This window comes from Paramisgurnus dabryanus, chromosome 20 (assembly GCF_030506205.2).
Source record: "Paramisgurnus dabryanus chromosome 20, PD_genome_1.1, whole genome shotgun sequence".
Taxonomy (NCBI): domain Eukaryota; kingdom Metazoa; phylum Chordata; class Actinopteri; order Cypriniformes; family Cobitidae; genus Paramisgurnus; species Paramisgurnus dabryanus.
Genome location: NC_133356.1, coordinates 31,154,091 through 31,172,019, shown reverse-complemented (window position 1 = coordinate 31,172,019; position 17,929 = coordinate 31,154,091). Strand labels below are relative to the sequence as shown.

At 36.7% G+C, this 17,929-nt stretch overlaps 1 protein-coding gene and 1 long non-coding RNA gene across 2 annotated transcripts in view; one reads left to right on the top strand and one right to left on the bottom strand.

The window, feature by feature from the left end:
- Window positions 1–17,929, bottom strand: part of csmd1a (CUB and Sushi multiple domains 1a) — a 667,584-nt gene that overhangs the window by 138,905 nt on the left and 510,750 nt on the right. The window contains exon 30 of the mRNA XM_065250481.2: window positions 8,392–8,586. Coding sequence (XP_065106553.1) covers window positions 8,392–8,586 — 195 coding nt within the window. The remainder of the gene's footprint in view (window positions 1–8,391; window positions 8,587–17,929) is intronic.
- On the top strand, window positions 11,454–13,089 carry LOC135732441 (uncharacterized). Its single transcript, XR_010526756.2, has 3 exons — window positions 11,454–11,578; window positions 12,539–12,664; window positions 12,883–13,089. It is a non-coding gene; the product is annotated as an uncharacterized lncRNA (long non-coding RNA).

Here is a 17,929-nt window from a genome sequence, read left to right as displayed (position 1 = left end):
TGTGCCTCATAGATCTTGAGAAATGAACCGCTGGCTCTTTGATCGCCCCCTGGTGGCTTGCTGTAGTACAAGTCATAAACTCCGCCCTCTCTATGCAAACGAACGGGACTCCTCTCTAAATAAAATTTTTTTTTTACACATGCAATAAAATTTTCCGAAAGATGGTTTTGATCCTTTAAGGTAGTTGTTATCATGCTGATATAAGTTCAGTTGTTAATTTTTGTGATTAGTTTTCATTTTAGCTAGTAATTTGATGCTATAGAAATGAGGCATGTTGTTATATTGGCGTGGTTGAATTGGGCATGCAAGCATTTGGGCGGAAGTTTGATACCGCGGTTTCTTCTCTAGCTCCACGGATGATTCTTCTGTGCATGCCCTGGCTCCAAACTAACATTTTTACATAACATGGCACCCATGGTCATCAATTCATTACAGTTGGAAAAAGCGACATTGTGTCGTCCGTCTTTTTTTTATGTGCATAAAGTTGTATTTCTACCCCTCCCCAAACCAAAACTTGCAAAAATTAACATTTGCTGTGAACTCGGAATACAAGAAGACTTTCAAACAGTTTTATTCATTGACATGACATAATACACTGAATAATGTAGATGAATGCCATTCTGGATTGTTGGTGAATAGCCACTATATTCAAACAAGACTGTAACATTAGGGAGAGGTGCCAGAGTAATGATTTGGACTGGATTATTGGGAAGTAAAATGGTAGATCCCTTTAGGGTCCCTGAGGGGGTCAAAATGGATATGTAGAGTTCAATGGGATATAAAATAAATCATGTCTTCTGAAATAAATACACTTTTATGGAGGATAATACACCATCCCATGCTGCAAAAAGCATCACTGACTATTTTAATTAATATGGACATAAAATAAGAAAGAAATCAAGGTATTACCACCATCATCCTCTGATCTTAGTCCTATTTAAGAGCCTGTGGAGCATCATATGAAAGATCTGTGAGGTGGACGGCACTATAATTCGAAAAATCAGCTTAGGGATGGAAAAAAGGCATGTCAAAAAGTCATGTCAAAAAAAAGCTCATATATTATTATGTAACTTGTGTAAATACATGTATTTTATTGTACACCGTGTTTGTTTGTTTTTTTGTTTTGTTTTTTGGAAAAAATGATCTGTCCATGCAGCACATTTGACAGATACAGTGTGTTTTTGGATAATTTTAATCCATTATATCATTATAAATTTGGCTAAAGTGCATTCTGCCTAATACTGTAATTTGGAACATCATATTTTTCAAAGCATTAAAGTATCTTTTGATATGTTGATTTGATTTAAATAGAATATCATTCACACTGTCATATGCAGAGAGGCTACGCGGCAGCTGTATCAGAGCCAGCCAAAGTAGCGCATTTTAAAACAAAGTTGACTTTAATCAAACCACGGATCTGTGATAAGTTTTGTGATCCATCTCGTCACTAGTGTGGTAGCACTGATCACTTTGAGGGGGGGATAAATTTATCCCCACCGGGGACAAAAATAATTAAGCAGAGGCAGGGATACATTGACCAGAAAGGGGGAAATCCCACGCATCCCCCCCCGGCAAATCGCACCCTGGTCATATGGGTCATTCTACAGAAAATGTGGAATTCAGGTGATGGAAATCTGCTTAAATGAACTTCTTTCAACATACCCAAAACTTCTTTAATAGCATTAATTAACTTGTCAAATCTATGAATCCGCAAAACGGGGAGCTTAATCTATTTTTAACGTTTTTTTAAATTAAAAAAAAAAATCCATGAGTCATTTATTTGTCATTGGTGTAACCTGTGATTTAAACAACATTAATGTTGATCATAAATATTTGTTCTCATTACAGCTTGTGTATTTAGTTAAAGGTTGAGTAGAGGAATGATAACAGCAAGAAAATTATTGATTATTAATATTTGTTTAATTAAATTCTTCATCTTTACCCCACATTGTATGAAATTGATTCTCAGTTTGACTTTTTTCTTTAAAACCAACAGAAACAAAAATATTCAACCAAAAAGGCTTTAATGCAAAGACTGAAATATCAACAATGTCTTACATCTCATATCAACAACAAAATATTACTAGAAAGTACAAGAAAATACATTCATAACACCAAAACTTGGTATAACACCAATGACAAAATAAGAATATAATAATAGATAATGAATATGATAAAACTTATACATTTTCATAACATTTTCCATCTTGTTTTGTTTTTATGGTTTTATGTTGGTCAGTTAAAGGAATAGTGCTTAGGAAGTACTCATTAGAAAAGTAACACCAATGACAAATTGCAGAAAAAAAACATACTTATTCAGTATAATGTATTTTTTTGTAAAGATCTTAACACTCCCAGCTATAAAAAAGAGTAACACTAATGACATCCAAAAAATCTTATCTCAAAATTCTTAGATATCTCATGATATTTTAGACAAAAAAGGTAAGACATCTCACAAACCTTTTGTCTTCCTCCACTGCACTTCTTCCACTGACCTCTTGACCCATGAAAAACTTCAAAGAGCTGATGCATTGTTTCAAAATAAAAGTGCTTTGGGTAGGGTAACACCAATGACATAAATTTGGTGGACAAATATTTATTTGATATTATTCATATTAATAGTGTATCTTTACCATTTCAGTGTTGTAGTAAATTCATACAGGGTTAAAGGTAAATGTAAATTAGATTTGTTTGATAAAAAACATGGTTTTAAATAATAAGTACACAGTTCAACTTCCATGTATGATCAAAGGGACAGGGCAATTTTCAGGACCATACACTCAAAAAAATGATTCAAGCCCTTCTTAGACATGACACATTAAAATTGTGTTAAATAAATGTAAAATACCTCATTAAGAGCAATAAGTATATATATATGTACAATAATTTATTGATTTCTTTTTAATTGCGTTAACACAATTAGTTTGAGTTTGGGTTCTGGAAAAAGAATTTCCCAGCATGCTTTGCATGCAACTGCTTTTTAAATTAAGTATTATTTTATGCATTTTTAGGTAAAGAGAAAGACTTAAGAGTGTTAAATGTCCGTTTATCTTATTGATTTAGAAGCGTTTGTGTTATATTTTTTCAAAATGTTTGGTTACCATTGTGGAGAAGAGTGGCGCTTGTGGTTAGGTTGTGGATGTGACATATTTCTCTCAATGAGCATTAACAGTGTTTACGCCTGTTTGGAGATCAGTCTCTTCTCAAATGCTCATCCAAAGTATCATATGTTATTATTATAAGCATGCTAACATGTGTTTATGCTAATTAGTATGATATAAAAACGTTATATATAAAATAACAGAATTGAGTTCTTCAGACTACACTACATTGAGTTATTCAAAATGCGCTAAATTGAGTTTTTCAGACTACACTAAATTGAGTTGAGGCAACTAATTGAGTATTGCCATTTACTTTAAATTGAGTTGGACCAACTCAATATATTTTAATAGTGTAAAGCAGATTTTTATGAGTTAGGGGTACACATTCATATTGGATGGAAATCCTGCCCACAATTTTATTGAGTTAATCCAATGAATAATTTTTTTGAGTGTACATTTAAAAAAGTTAAAAAAAAAAGGAAAAAAAGAAAATTAAATAAATAAACTCTCATCATTTTAAGGACAGTATATATTTATATATTTAATATATTTATAAATTATGTTCTTCCTGATGCCATTTTTAAACCCTAGTTAGTGTGTAATGTTGCTATATTAGCATAAATAATACCTGCAAAATGATAAAGTTCAAAGTTCACTGCCAGGCGATATATTTTCTTTAATAGAATTCCTCTTTGAAAGCCTACAGCGAACGGCCGGTTTGGACTACAACCCTCTATTTCCTGCTTTAATGACGTCAATAAAATGACATTGACTAAACTCTGCCCACATGAATACTTCAGCTTTTACTTTGGCTCAAACGGCTCTGCTAAACTAAGCTGCTATCGAATCACAACACACTAAACAAACTACACAATCAGAACTCGTTAAGTATTTCTGAAGGAGGGACTTCATATAACAAGGAAGACATCAGCCTGTTTTGAGGACAGTGAAAACAGCGCTATACAGATAAGTAATTTCCACAAGCATTTCCACATTTTTTGTAGAATGACCCAGGCAGTTGTGGTTTTGGTGTGCTAGGTGATTTGTCCAGTTTTTAGGGGGGCATTTTATGGGGGTTACCAAGCAGTTGCTAGGGTGTTCTATGTGGTTTCAGCATGGTTTGCACAGCCACTAGACAATGTTAGGTGGTTGCTAAGGGGTTCTGAGTGGTTGCTAGGCAGTTGATATTCGCTAGAGTGTGCTAGGTGGCTTGCTTGAGTATTATGGGCGGTTGCCAGTGTGTTGCTAGGGATTTGTCTGATTATTTTAGCGCATTGCAGATGTGTTACCATGCAGTTGCTAGGGTGTTCTGTGTGGATTCTGAATGTCGTTAGACATTGTTATGTAGACACCATGGTCTTCTGAGTGGTTGGTGGGCAGTTGCTAGGGTGTTTCTATGATGTAGCAAGGTCATTGGTAGATGACAACAACTGACAACAATACTGCTTTAAAAATTATATCTTTAACCCTGCTACCATTATTTACAGCACATGATATCGACCGAGCACCACCTCTCCAGGATTCAGTTGTCTGTGCTAGACATACTCACTTGACTAATAGTGAAGCCGGGGGGATTTTAAGCAAGCAGAAAGCTAATGGATTGTGTGAACGTGGGTCTGCGTACACTCTGTACATCTGATTGCGATCAAATAAAGCATCTCTCGTGACACAATCAGATGATTATGTTAGCTCAACAATGACCTGTATAGGAATATGTCTCTACCCCACGGTAACAGCTCATGCATAAAGATGGGTGAAGCAACGTGCTGGAAATTCCATCAATGAGGACAAACAAAATGTTCCTGGAGTGCAGAAATGAGGCTGTTGGCAAAGGGCATCAACAGCTTTCCATCTCTATCATAAGAGCTTAAATAACCAACGTTTGCTATTGAGGTGTGAGGACTCCTTGCTTGACCTTCAGATTGGGGTCAATGATGCTCAAATGCTAAACGCTGCATGTTCATTTCTCTAACCCGCTGTTGTTTTTGAACATGCTGGGTTCAGAGGGCGCCCAGTTGGTAAGATTGCACTTCTTCTATCGTGTGGTTCGAGCCATTACCACAAATCACCAGGAACAACTTTAAAGTCAAGTGTGTCATTTCTGCACCGCTAGCAGCATTAGAGAGAACTGCAATTGTCGTGTGGGGCCAGACTTGGTCGCCATCACAACATTAACTTAACCAATGATGCAATTTTGGAGTGGACAGTTTGTCCAAACCACGAATCAGTCGAGCGTGTCATTTTATTTGCTTTAATTCAATGTGAAAATTCAGTTTGGTACTAGTTCAACTACCCAGCAAGCAATTTTGTGTTTCAATGTCTCATAGCCGCTCAAACACAGCCAAGATGTCTAGGCTAAAACTAAATTTGAGCTTTCAGTGAATATTTAACAGACATCTAACCATTACCCAACAATAAATCAAATAAATGAATAAATGAAATCAGGTTATACATCAAAATCGCAAGTTATTTTTGCAAAAAACTAATTCAGGGACACCGCTAGCGAGTTTTTTTGGCCCTATGAAAGAATATAAGGTTGGGCCCCCTATCACGCCCATTTGCACTAAACATACAAGCCAACCACCTAACTATCTAAAATCTTTGTATGCAACTTAATAATACAGACCTATTTCTTTTAACCACTATATAGTCACAGACCTACAATGTCTGTATCTATGATTTATTGTGCAAATGTAAATTTAATTGAAAAATATAGTACAGTAATCAAATACACTGAAAAAAATGATTCATTGAATTTAATAAAAAAATTTAAGGTAAGTGGTTGCAATCGATTTATTTAAGCTACATTTAAACAAAAGTTTTATTTTATTTTACGTTACTAATCTTTTTTGTTTAAATGTAGCTTAAATAAATTGATTGCAACCACTTATCTTAAAAAAAATTGATTAAATTCAATGAATCATTTTTTTCAGTGTATTTAGAGAAAACGCTAAATACTTCTTTGGCATATTGTGTTACAAATCATTGGGGTCTGTAACTGATTTAATTTCTAGTTTATGCTAATTAGCTAATATTAGGGCTGGGCCAATACTACTTTTTCATGTCTGATCCCGATGTGGTACCACAACCTTGAGTACACTGAAAAAAAATATTCGTTGAATTTAATTAATTTTTTAAGATAAGTGGTTGCAATCAATTTATTTAAGCTACATTTAAACAAAAAAGATTAGTAAAGTAAAATAAAATATAAAACTTTTGTTTAAATGTAGCTTAAATAAATTGATTGCAACCACTTACCTTTAAAAAATTTATTAAATTCAATGAATCATTTTTTTCAGTGTATCTGTCGATACCGATACCTATCCAATACCATCTCTATCGCCCTTTTAATTAATTAAGCTGCAAATAACACATTTGTAAGCCATACAAAAAGCTTAAACAGAGCTACAGAACTCAAACACTTTACTGTGCAACAAATGACTGTGCAAATTCAAGACTCAATAAAACATTATGCAATACTGCTGCTACATTTGTATTTAAATGTTTCAAACAGACTAGTAGCAACACTTATAGAAAGTCAGCACAAAAATTCAAAATGAAATTTAAAGTGTAACTTTTAAAGGTGTGGACAATTTAAAGAGCAACTTTGTGCGAATTCATGTTGCACGGCAAGTCATGCTTTACCCCAAGTTGCCATGACAAGGTCTGTGTTAGTATTGGATCGGATTGTACGGGGAGTACAATCCGATCAAATACCAACACAGACCTTGACTTCTACAATATTCGATCTGGCCATTTTCGCTATTATCGATACTGAATATAGTATCGCCCCACCCCTAGCTTATACAGTTAAACGCTTATAAGGGCTGACTTCATGTCAGAACCATAACACAAAACAGGGAACGTAAATCACTTTGTTTTTTAAAAAACTGGGTGACTTCCATTTCTTGCTTCTCTTTTGATATCCAGATTTTGTCTGTCGCTGTGCCATGTATTGCTCCAGCATCACATTGTGTAAACTGCATTTATAGTCGCGGCTAATTGTTAGGCAGACCTAATTTATAGTAAACAACTGCACATATGCAGATGTCAGCAAATAGCAGTAAATACAAACACACATTGTTCTCTTCTGAAGTTCATTCCGCACTGTGAGACCGGGGATTGAAGAATGCAGAGTAAAGAGGACCCCGCTAAGGAGGTTGGCAATGTGACAGTCCTTCCCTGGTGTCCTCAAAATTCATGGGTCCTTAGAATCATCCTAAGCCTTTGGCCTATGGTGCCCCGTCAAGGTTATTTTAATGGGTTAATCATAGCCAAACTACTGCATATTGAGTCTATAGTTAACCTAGATGGTTACATTATTGCGGTTACCTTTATGAGTGGCTCCAGATTGATAATTCATCAACCGGATGATATATTTTTGATATCTCTTAAAGTTTCTTTGCCAAAATGAAGCAGGAAAAATAAGAACATGTATTGCAAACTACCTTTTCACAGTTACCTTCTTCTGCTTTTTATCAAACAAAAATACCGTATTTGGGCAAACTCATGGATCATTGGACCCCTGTTGACCAAAACACATATGGTTTATAAAAGAAATGCAAGACTAGCATGTGCCAAGAAGTAAGCTGGAAAAAGAAAAGAAAGGTCTGCGGTTGACAGGAGATGTGTGGATGAGTGACACTTTTCACCATCCAAGTCCTCTCATCTGTCACAGCGGGACAAAGACCTGCGTGCTGCTTCCTCAAGGCCTCTGTCGGCATATGTCTCTCTCTTAGTAAGCTAATGGAGGCTGCAGACATTTTTCTGAAGCCGGATGAATAACGGTGTATTGGCAGTGTGACAGAGCCGAACTTTGCACGAAGCAAAGGCCTAAATCAATTAACTCTCGAGATTGCAAACAACAAAAGGAATACTGTCTCTGAAGAGACTGCTGCTAATGCCTTTGGACGAAAGAGTGCTTAATCACATTAACGTGCATCGATACTCTGTATTTAAAACTCCAGGACAATAAAAGCAAAAACAGGGTTATAAACTCAAAAGAACCGCCGGGCGATCTAGTAAAATACATGGAAAAATAAGCAATTAATTTGACTGTCTGACTTATATTTATAGTAGGTGCATTTAAAGGTATTGCTACCTTTCTATAGGTCCTTGATGTGATATCTGTTGATGGTAGGTGATTGTTTTGCACACTAGTCTAAGGAACGCAGTGTGTACAATATTATGTCTTTAATGTAAATCTATGGGATTTTCTTCAAAATCCATAAGGCCCTAAAGGATTAGAAATAGTGATGTTTGTTTAGAAAACCTATTGTTGGGGTCTTACCTTTACATTTAGGAAGAGCTTTGTCCCATACAGGTTTTCCATCAGCCCCAATGACACAGGTGAGAGTGGGCGGCCCCGCAATGGTGTAACCCGACTCGCACTGATACGTCACGGTTGATCCCAGCTTGTAGTCCATTCCCAGTCTGGTTCCGTTCATAACGTTTCCTGGGTCGAAGCAGGCTTCTCGTGGCTTTTCTGTAAAATCAAAACATAACATAAATATCCTTCAGTTTCTGCAAGTATCCTAGTCTGTATTAGATAAAGATGCTGCACAGGAATACAAATAGCAACTCAAGAATCATGAATAAACCATAGCAGAAGTTCAACCCTCTGGTAAAAGACGTAACCAAACTAGATTTCAAACATCTAAGATTAAAAAATGTGGCTAAGCTTTGAAACAAACAAATGACATGATGACATCATAAATGCTGTTTTTAATTCAAATCATGAGGATGCATTTTTCAGAGTATCTGAAGTAAAAAAAAGGTGATTGGCTTTAAGGCGGGACGCCAAATTACACCCAGATTTGATCCTGCGTGGCACTTATGACATGTTGCGAGCACATGGGTTACCGCTGTGCCACAACTCATTTTCATTTGGAATTCCAACAAACTTGGAATGGAGCAATGGCCCATACATTTTAAATATGCAAATAAACACGCAAAGAAATAAATAATCCGCCACAACTGTAATTGAATGAAAGCATCTTTGACCCTTAACAAAACTAATCAGATGCACAGTCATATCTCATGTTTACTGCCAGCCGTCGGCACAGCATGAGAACGAGAGGCAGTATGCGAGTGGAAAAACGAGAGAGACAATAAGTGTAAAAAGAGAGCAGAGCGTGGCTTGGGGGCATTATGCATTAGAGTTTGTAAGCACCGGGGGAGAGGCAGGTGAGCGCGACGGGATGGCGAGAGACTCTGTCTCTGTCCTTCTGCCACCCGACACCGGGAGAAGGACAGTTGGAGAAAGATCCGGAGGTGGCGCTTAGAGATGCTGCCAAACAACTTGACAGTTAACAGCTCTCTGCCTGCGCCTTTAGGGAAGCGAGAAAGTGGGAAGGAGGTTGAAAGATTCTATCGGTGAAATTGCAAGTGTGCAACACAATCTCGCTTGTATTGCCGCAACAACAGAGGGATTAGGAGTGCAGCTGGGGTATGCGGTGTAGCCTCAGGATACAGACACTTATCTTCACATGCATTTTCAAGGCCAAAATATTTTTAAAAATTCAGTCATACTTATAAAAAGAATGATTGTCATTGAATTAGAAAGCAAATTATTACAAAAATGGCACTGGGGCAGTACCCTTTAAAAAGGTCCTAATATGTACCATTTAGGCACAGAGTGTTAACATTTGGTACTAATATGTACCAATGGGGTACTAATATGAACTCCTTACTGAAGGTGCAAAAGTGTACTTTCCAAAAGGGTATTGCCCGGGTGTGCCTCATACATCTTGAAAAGCAAAGCCACTGGCTCTTTGATTGCCAACTGGTGGCTGGCTGCAGTCATAAACCCCGCCCTCACCATGCAAACGAACGGGACTCAGCTCTAAATAAAAAAATTACACTTACACTAAATTTTTAAAAAAAATTACACTTCCAATAAAATTTTGTGAAAGATATAGTAGCGTTTGGGTGGAAGTATGATACCGCGGCTCCGCCTTTGGCTCCACGGACAACTCCTTCTGCGCATGCCCTGGCTCCAAACTGACGTTTTTACTTAACATGGCAGCACACATGGTAAAATGTTTTGCTTCAATTCATTACAATTGAAGGAAGCGGCATCGTGTCGTCCATCTTTTTTTACAGTCTATGGTAGAGGTCTTCTCGGGTCCAAAGAAATTTACCCGACCCAAAATGACCCGAATCACTTCATACCCGACCCGACGTGCACAACTATTTTTTTTTTTTAAAGACCCGACCCGAGATAAAACCAAGAAAATTAGACCAGAGCCCGACCTGAACTAGTGGCAATTTTTTGTAACCCGACTGGACCCGAATGTAAACGGCACTGACGTGTGTGCATTCGGCAGACCCACACGCAGCTGTCAGACAGAAAGAAACTCCGCTGTCCTCGCAACCAATTTGGCGAGCTGCTCCATTTGTTTTGCTTTGTTATCTGACGACACCAAGGTAACCGCTAAAATGTTCATTTAAAATTGACTGACATGTCGAACTAAACGAAAATTAACCTACCCCCAGCCACACAATGTCGCAAGCGCTCTTGGCAAACAGATGAGGGGTTTGAAAAAGACATTGACGCACACACGCGAGAGATTTCGGGTCTTCTCGGGTCCGTTCAGCAAAAAAACATTCATTTTAAATTTCCCGAGACCCGATACCGCTATTATTATACCCGACCCGTGTCCGAGGTGCATGTGAAACTTTTAGACCCGAACCCGATCGGGTTGGACCTCGGGTTTTTGGATCTAAGTGGACCCGTGAAGACCTCTAGTCTATGGCATCGCCCCAGGACAGTAACTACGTTTCTATTGCAGATTTCCACAAAATGTTGGTGTTACACTGTAAAAAAAAATGCATCACTTTTGTCAAATCAACATAATTTTTTATTAAAGTAATATAAAAATATAAGTTAAACCATTTTAAATTTAAAAATAGTTGTTCATGCTGCATTTTTTTACAGTGTATTTTCCAAATGTGGACCAAATATTATTTTTGTTACCATTGACAGATGATATGCGACTAAAACATAGCTTAAAACATCACATTGACTAATTGGTAGGTTTACTAATATCACATTTACCACACTAGGCATTATTTTAAATCAAAAGAGATGCTGGAGTGTTATTCAAACATTACTGGCAAGAAAAGACTTATACTTGGGACCGGACATGTATTGAGGTGTTTCTCTGAGGTTTTTGTCCATACTACGTTATGTAAGGGATAATCCACGGCTAGCCATGCATTAAAGGGTTTTAATGCACGACGTAGAGGCGAAGAACCACCCGACGCGTAGCGTGGATTATCCCGCTTATACCTTGGTTATTTGCCAAGTTAAAGCTGTAATTAATGTTTACAGTATAATTTTTTAACAGACCAATATTATGAAGCTGCAGACTCGGAGCCTGCAGCTACAGACCCCCGCCCAGAGAGCCGCATTCTCAGACCCCTCGTTTTTCGAGACGGCGATCAAATTGGATCGGATAAACATTTGAAGAAACGTGAGTATCGTTAATGTTATTAAGCGAATTATACTCATTCGAATTCTTTTTTTAATCAAACTACTTTAGCTAATCGATAACCCAACATATAGGTTATACATTTAATATTTGTAAAGATAGATTGTAAACAAATTCGAGCCGTTAATGGATGTTTTTTTCGCCTTTTTTCCCTGAAAACATTTATAGCTAACATAGCTAGCTAACGTTAGCTTTTAACCTTGGACTTTTTGTAGACAAGCCATTGTAAAAATTTGATTAAAATTTGTTGACATTAAAGTAAACTAATTAAATACATTAAGGGGCGGTTTCCCGGACTAGGATTACTAGTCCTAGACTAAAATAAATATAAGAGCTGCCCAAACTGAAAACAACTTATGTCTTAAAATACATCAGTGGCCATTGCTTGGCCTCAAAATGTACACAAGTAATGTTTTTAATAAGGCATGTTTGATCAAACTAGTTATATTTTCTAATTAAACTAAGGCCTAGTCCTGATTTAAACTAATCCCTGTTCGGGAAACCACCCCAAAGTGTGTTAATATCAAAGAATGTCATCATTAATAATTTAATCAGATTTACCATTTGACCTTTTTTTAATTACCGGACCTTTTCTCCTTAAACTTTAATTAATTAACTTATATAAATTAATTCATGCAGGAAAAATGATTTTACTTTATATAATTTATGTAGACTACTTAAATGAGCTCTTAAAAAAAGTAAGTATTAAAATGAATCAATATCAATTTAACTGTGATATTAAGTTGTTGCCACCCATTAACAACATACAATTGACTAATAATCAAAGGTACTATGCCTTCACTATTTATTAACCAGCCTATGATATTAACATGTCAGCTAGAATGTGTCATTTGGCCTTTTGTTTGGGTTCCTTGTATGGACTCTGTGGAGTGGTCTTAAAATTAGAATTTGAGTTTGACTCTCTCTTTCTTTTTTTTAAAGATGGATATAACAATTCAAACGGGGGACTCACTTCCAGAAATTCCAAAATGTCACAAATGCTGCAGTGATTTTGACTACCATCAAAGTGGTTCCCCCTAAAGCCATGTGTGCCTGTCTACATGGACAGTGAGCAGCAGTAAAATTGCTATTCTTTTTCAATGCCTCAAAGCTCTGCTTTATAAATCAAAAACTCAACTGAACTTCAAGAATGAAGTGGAGTTTATTTGTAGTTTTCTTTTTTCCTGAAGTAGGCCCAACATGTTTGTCAATTGGATTGTTTCTATTATTGTCATATATGCAATGTTTTTATATTAATTAATTGATGTATTTGTTTATATGGACAGGCCATTATTCATGGCCTATGTGAAATGCAGGCATTATCCTGGCAGGAAGCTGAGCAGGTGTTCCTCAGTGGCCCTTCTTATCACTCTAGGTATGCTTGTAATTTGTATTTGCAAAAAATAGTATTTTTATTACACAACATTTTTGACAATGGCCTTCATGTTTTATTTTTTAAGTCGAGGAATTTGACAGAGCAGTTTCCAAAAGACAGAAAAAGAAGGAAAAAAATCACCTGCAGGAAGTAATTATTTTACCTTATGAATTTACATTATTTTACATTTATTCATTTAGCAGACGCTTTTATCCAAAGTGACTTATAAATGAGGAGTTATTTTTAATGCAATTGAAAATGAAAAGTAAAGTTACTAACACAATTCTTTCTTTTTTGTTTGCTTTCTCCTGTTTACAGCAAGATGATGTTTAGGTGATTGTTCAATAAAGTACAGAATTGTTTATTATTGGTGTTTTGTCTATTCTTATTTAAGTTTAGCTTCGGATTCAAAATATCAAAAAACAGGTTTTGTAATGTTAGCATGATGTTAATGACCATTACAGGTTGAACTGAACGAAAAAAAAAAATAGAATTTTAATTAAAAAAACAACAACATTGTAGCAATATAATATTACATAATATTTTTCTAAAGATAGTTCAATCTGTAATTGTATCCCTTCCATCAGTAATTTTCTTTTAATTACACCCACGCTCAAAAAAATAACTACTGGGTAAACACAATTCGTTTTTTGGCACATGCATTAAGCCGGGAACGCAAATATTTATTTGGATAACTTTAAATAAAACGAGACCGTAATATTGCATCCTATTGTTTTCAATGCCATTTGGATAAGGGTGTTATACGGTCTTCCAAACAGCAGGGGGCGCTGTCTCATAAAACGAGGGGTCTGAGAATGCGGGTCTCTGGGCGGGGGTCTGTAGGTGCAGGCTCCGAGTCTGCAGCTTCATACTACTCTAACAGACGGGTAAAAATGACGGTCATTTTCTTAAGTTAAGGCTCGCACTCCGTCCGCTTTAAATAAAGTAGTGCCATTGTATTGCTTTTATTTAAATGAATTATCACATTTATTTAAATTCATTATTAAAAGAGCGAGACAGAGAGAACTGAAAGGACCCGAGGGAGAGAGAGAGAGAGAGAGAGAGAGAGAGAGAGAGAGAGAGAGAGAGAGAGAGAGAGATGCGTGAGCGAGTTACCTGTGGCTGTCTATCCCCTCGTTGCTTAAAGGTGCTCTAAGCGAATTGAAGCGTTTTAGACCATAAAACATTTTTTATTACATACCGGAAACATCTCCTCACTATCTGCTTGCTGCCTGTCCGCTGATCAAACTGTAAAAAAACGCGATCTCTGTAGACAGCCCAGGCTTCACAAACGGCAATATCAACAAATGGCCAAACCTAGCAGCACAAAACCAAACAAAGTATTCCAGCCAATAAACGACAAGAAGGATTTGGGGGTGGGGGTTGGGCGCGTTCATGAAAGCACGGAAGGGAGGGGGAGGGGGAGGAGTTAGCTACGCTCTGTCTGTTTGAAAACAGTTCAAACATCAAAAGGAAGTGACGTTGCACATTATTCGCTTAGAGCGCCTTTAAGCCAGGGAATTTTCCCGAGGCTTGAGCCCCGAATGTATTTTGAAAAGTTGATTGACAAATATGAAACCGGACAATGGCCTATGTAAAACTTTTAAATCATGTTGTCTTATTTCATTGTGCTTTGGCTTTACTGCATACAGTCTGTTAGAAATAGACATAGGGCTAGGTCTTAAAAAAATCTAGCCTATAGAATACGTTTCTTTGCTGTCGGTAGCCTATGGGCTACTCCGTTTCTGCCACTCTTTTGAATATGCAGCAGGTAGGGGAGGAGCTAACGAAAGCACTATTTAGCTACCGGAATGGAACCACTGATCTACAAAACGGTAACTTGAAAAAGTATCTTTAATATTTAAATCAGATAATTTAACGCATTATTACATTAAACGTAATAATATAAAACATAATACCATGAAACAAAATAATATTTATAAAAACATCCCCAAATTAGCCCCTGTAATCTTTTCTTACACTGACCTCATTATTTATTCAATTACAACAGCCAATGGCAAGTCTCCAGCAGCAATACGTTTATATTTAGTTTTAAATGTTCTGTTTATATTATGTTTTAGACGTTTTGTATGGTACATAAATAAGATGGTTATACAGTAGGTAAACAGTATTGTAGGTTTATTCATCACTTGAACGTTATTCCTTCGGCGCAGCAGTTTAATAATCTAATTTTGGCGGTTCTGTGACATCATCAGCTCATTCAGGTCATGTCTGAGTAAAACTCACGTGCAAAAATCTACTTGAGAGAAAAGTTCTTATGAAATAATACTCCTGCGACCCGCCGCGATTAGGTGAGTACACTTTTATATGCTGCAGATCACGTTAATATTCTTATTATACACTCTTTGAGTGATCCCTGTATTTAATATGGTCTGGGCTAAGCCCCGAATGTCCTTCAATGCTGGATACGCCTCTGCTTAAGCATATAGCTAACTCAATGATTCTTTAATTGATTTATTAAAATAATTTATGAATGACAGGCAACACTGACAGTGACAAGGCAATCTTTATTTGAACTAATCATGTCATTTATTTATTTATGTAAAGTGTGAAATAAAACCGGCGCACTTTAAAGAGAGAATCACTTACGTCTCTCTCTCTCTCGCTCGCTCTGTCTCTCTCGCTCTCTCTGCAAGTGTAACTGTGTTACTATGGTTACCAATGTTTATAGTAGCGGATTAATTTTTTTAACTGTAATCAAACTGACTGGAACTACCTGTGCATTAAACGGTTTTGATGCACACCTTCCAGCCAATCAGAATCAAGTTTTAAAGAGACCATGGTATAACTTCAAATAATGATTACTGTATGTGAATTACTTGTATCAGGTGACCTTAAAATGTGAATAAACATTGCAATGTTTCCATTGCAGTTTTGCGAGATACAATTTTTTCAGAATTGCCTAAAAGAAACCTCCGCATGCGAGTGGAAAAACTTTTTTGCGATATTGACATGACTCCATTGGCCGTATTTTCAATTTGCAATGTCAGTTTGCACAATTTAAAGGCGAATGGAAACGCAGCTACTGTAGCTAAATATTCAAACAAAACATTTTATGAAAAGAAGTTAAATCAATAATAAAACAGCCTATTTATTCAGCATTTTAATGTCATCAGATAGTAGTGAAGCATGTTCATGTTTAAAATTATAATTGATTAGAAACCACTGCGAAAATAGCAGTTGGTCCAGCATCATTTACTTGCAAATGTGTCTTGGTTTGATATTTCGTTATCCAAGACATTTAAAACTAGCTTTAGGTCTAAGCATTTAAATAATTTGTGGAACCACTGTGGATAATGTTTTTCTGTTTATCAAGCTATAATGTTTTTCCTTGAGCTATGCGAGTCCTTTGGACTGTGATATTCTTATGTTTTTCTTCACCTGGTAAGTGAGTTAATAATTGTGCTTACTGGTGTGTGATGAACAATAGCAGATTGAAGATTGGTTTTATAAAAAGAAACACAGTGAGCGGATGACTATACAAAACTAATTAACAGAATATATAACAATAAAGAGGAAAAAATCCCTTTGGTTGTCATACTTGACACGTTCTAATTAAAGCCATAAACCCTTAGCCACATTTTCGTATCTTAAAAACAGAAAAGGTGGCTGTATTGCAAAGCCAGGAAGATAAACAGAAAAAGGTGCGACTTTGAAAATACCTGTGTGGATTAGATCAGAATATGAATATTTTACTATGCGGTTTGGCTGGTCATCCACAAGCAAACCCAGTATCAGGTGACTGGAACCGAACTTTGATCAAAACTCCTGCCATGGTGAAGATTTTTAGAAACTCTAGTTGCAGCGTTGTCAGGGCTGTGATGTGCTGAGGGGAAACTCTGCAATGGCTTCTGATTGGCCAACATGACTTTACGGTTTGCCACTTGTTGGTTTGGCATGCTTTTGACAGCACTTCATATTGTGTTTTTGCGTGGCAGTGATATCAAACGCTCATTGGCTCTTTGCGTGCTACATCACAGATTTGATCTTTCATTTCAGTCAGTGTTTGAAATTTGAAATGCCTGCCGGATTAATGTTATCATAGTTTAATAACTTTAATACTTTTCTATACGTTACTTCACTAACTCCAGAGAGGACCGTGGCCGCAGCACATCGGTCACCAGCATACCAGCACCAAAACGAAACCTATGCTGGTATTGTCAGGATTAGCCGGAGAGAACCCAAATGCACACGACGCCAAGGTGAAACAAAAGACAGAACAAGAAAACAAAGGCTCACGTGGAGGCGGACAACATTAAACAGGGCAACAAGACTAAGACGGATATAACACTAACCTTGACTTGACTTGACACAATATCTTACACTAGACTGGAACACACAACAGTACAAAATGATCCTGCACAGGGCTTAGGAAACAATGACATAAATAACAAAAACTACACAAGGTAATGAAAGGGAACAGGAACCCTGCCATCATGACAAGACATGGATATAAAACAAGACTTTTGGCAGGATCCTGACAGGTATGCTGGTTTTTCTAGCAGGGTGTTATGCACTTTTAACAATATAACATTACATGATAAACTTTTTTGGACTGTATTAGCGGCTTAAAATATATTTTAAATGCTACTAAAATGTTCCTACACATATCTGTCAGTTACAAGGTTTTGTAGCTGTAAAAATGTAATAATGCTACGTTTAAATGTGGTAAATAAGTCTACATTGTACGTCTCAGCATCTATTTAAACGTACCAAAAATATGTTTTGTGTTTTTGAAAGTTACGTGTAAATAACACATATTAACTCTTTCCCCGCCATTGACGAGATATCTCGTCAATTAAGAGAAAACGCTTCCCCGCCAATGACAAGATTTTCCGTCTTGCCGCAATACCACTTTCCGCCCTTCTGCAACTTTTTAAACCCGGAAGTATTGCCCTATGGCAAGCGGCTGCATGTCCGTGTCTGTTTTAAAGATC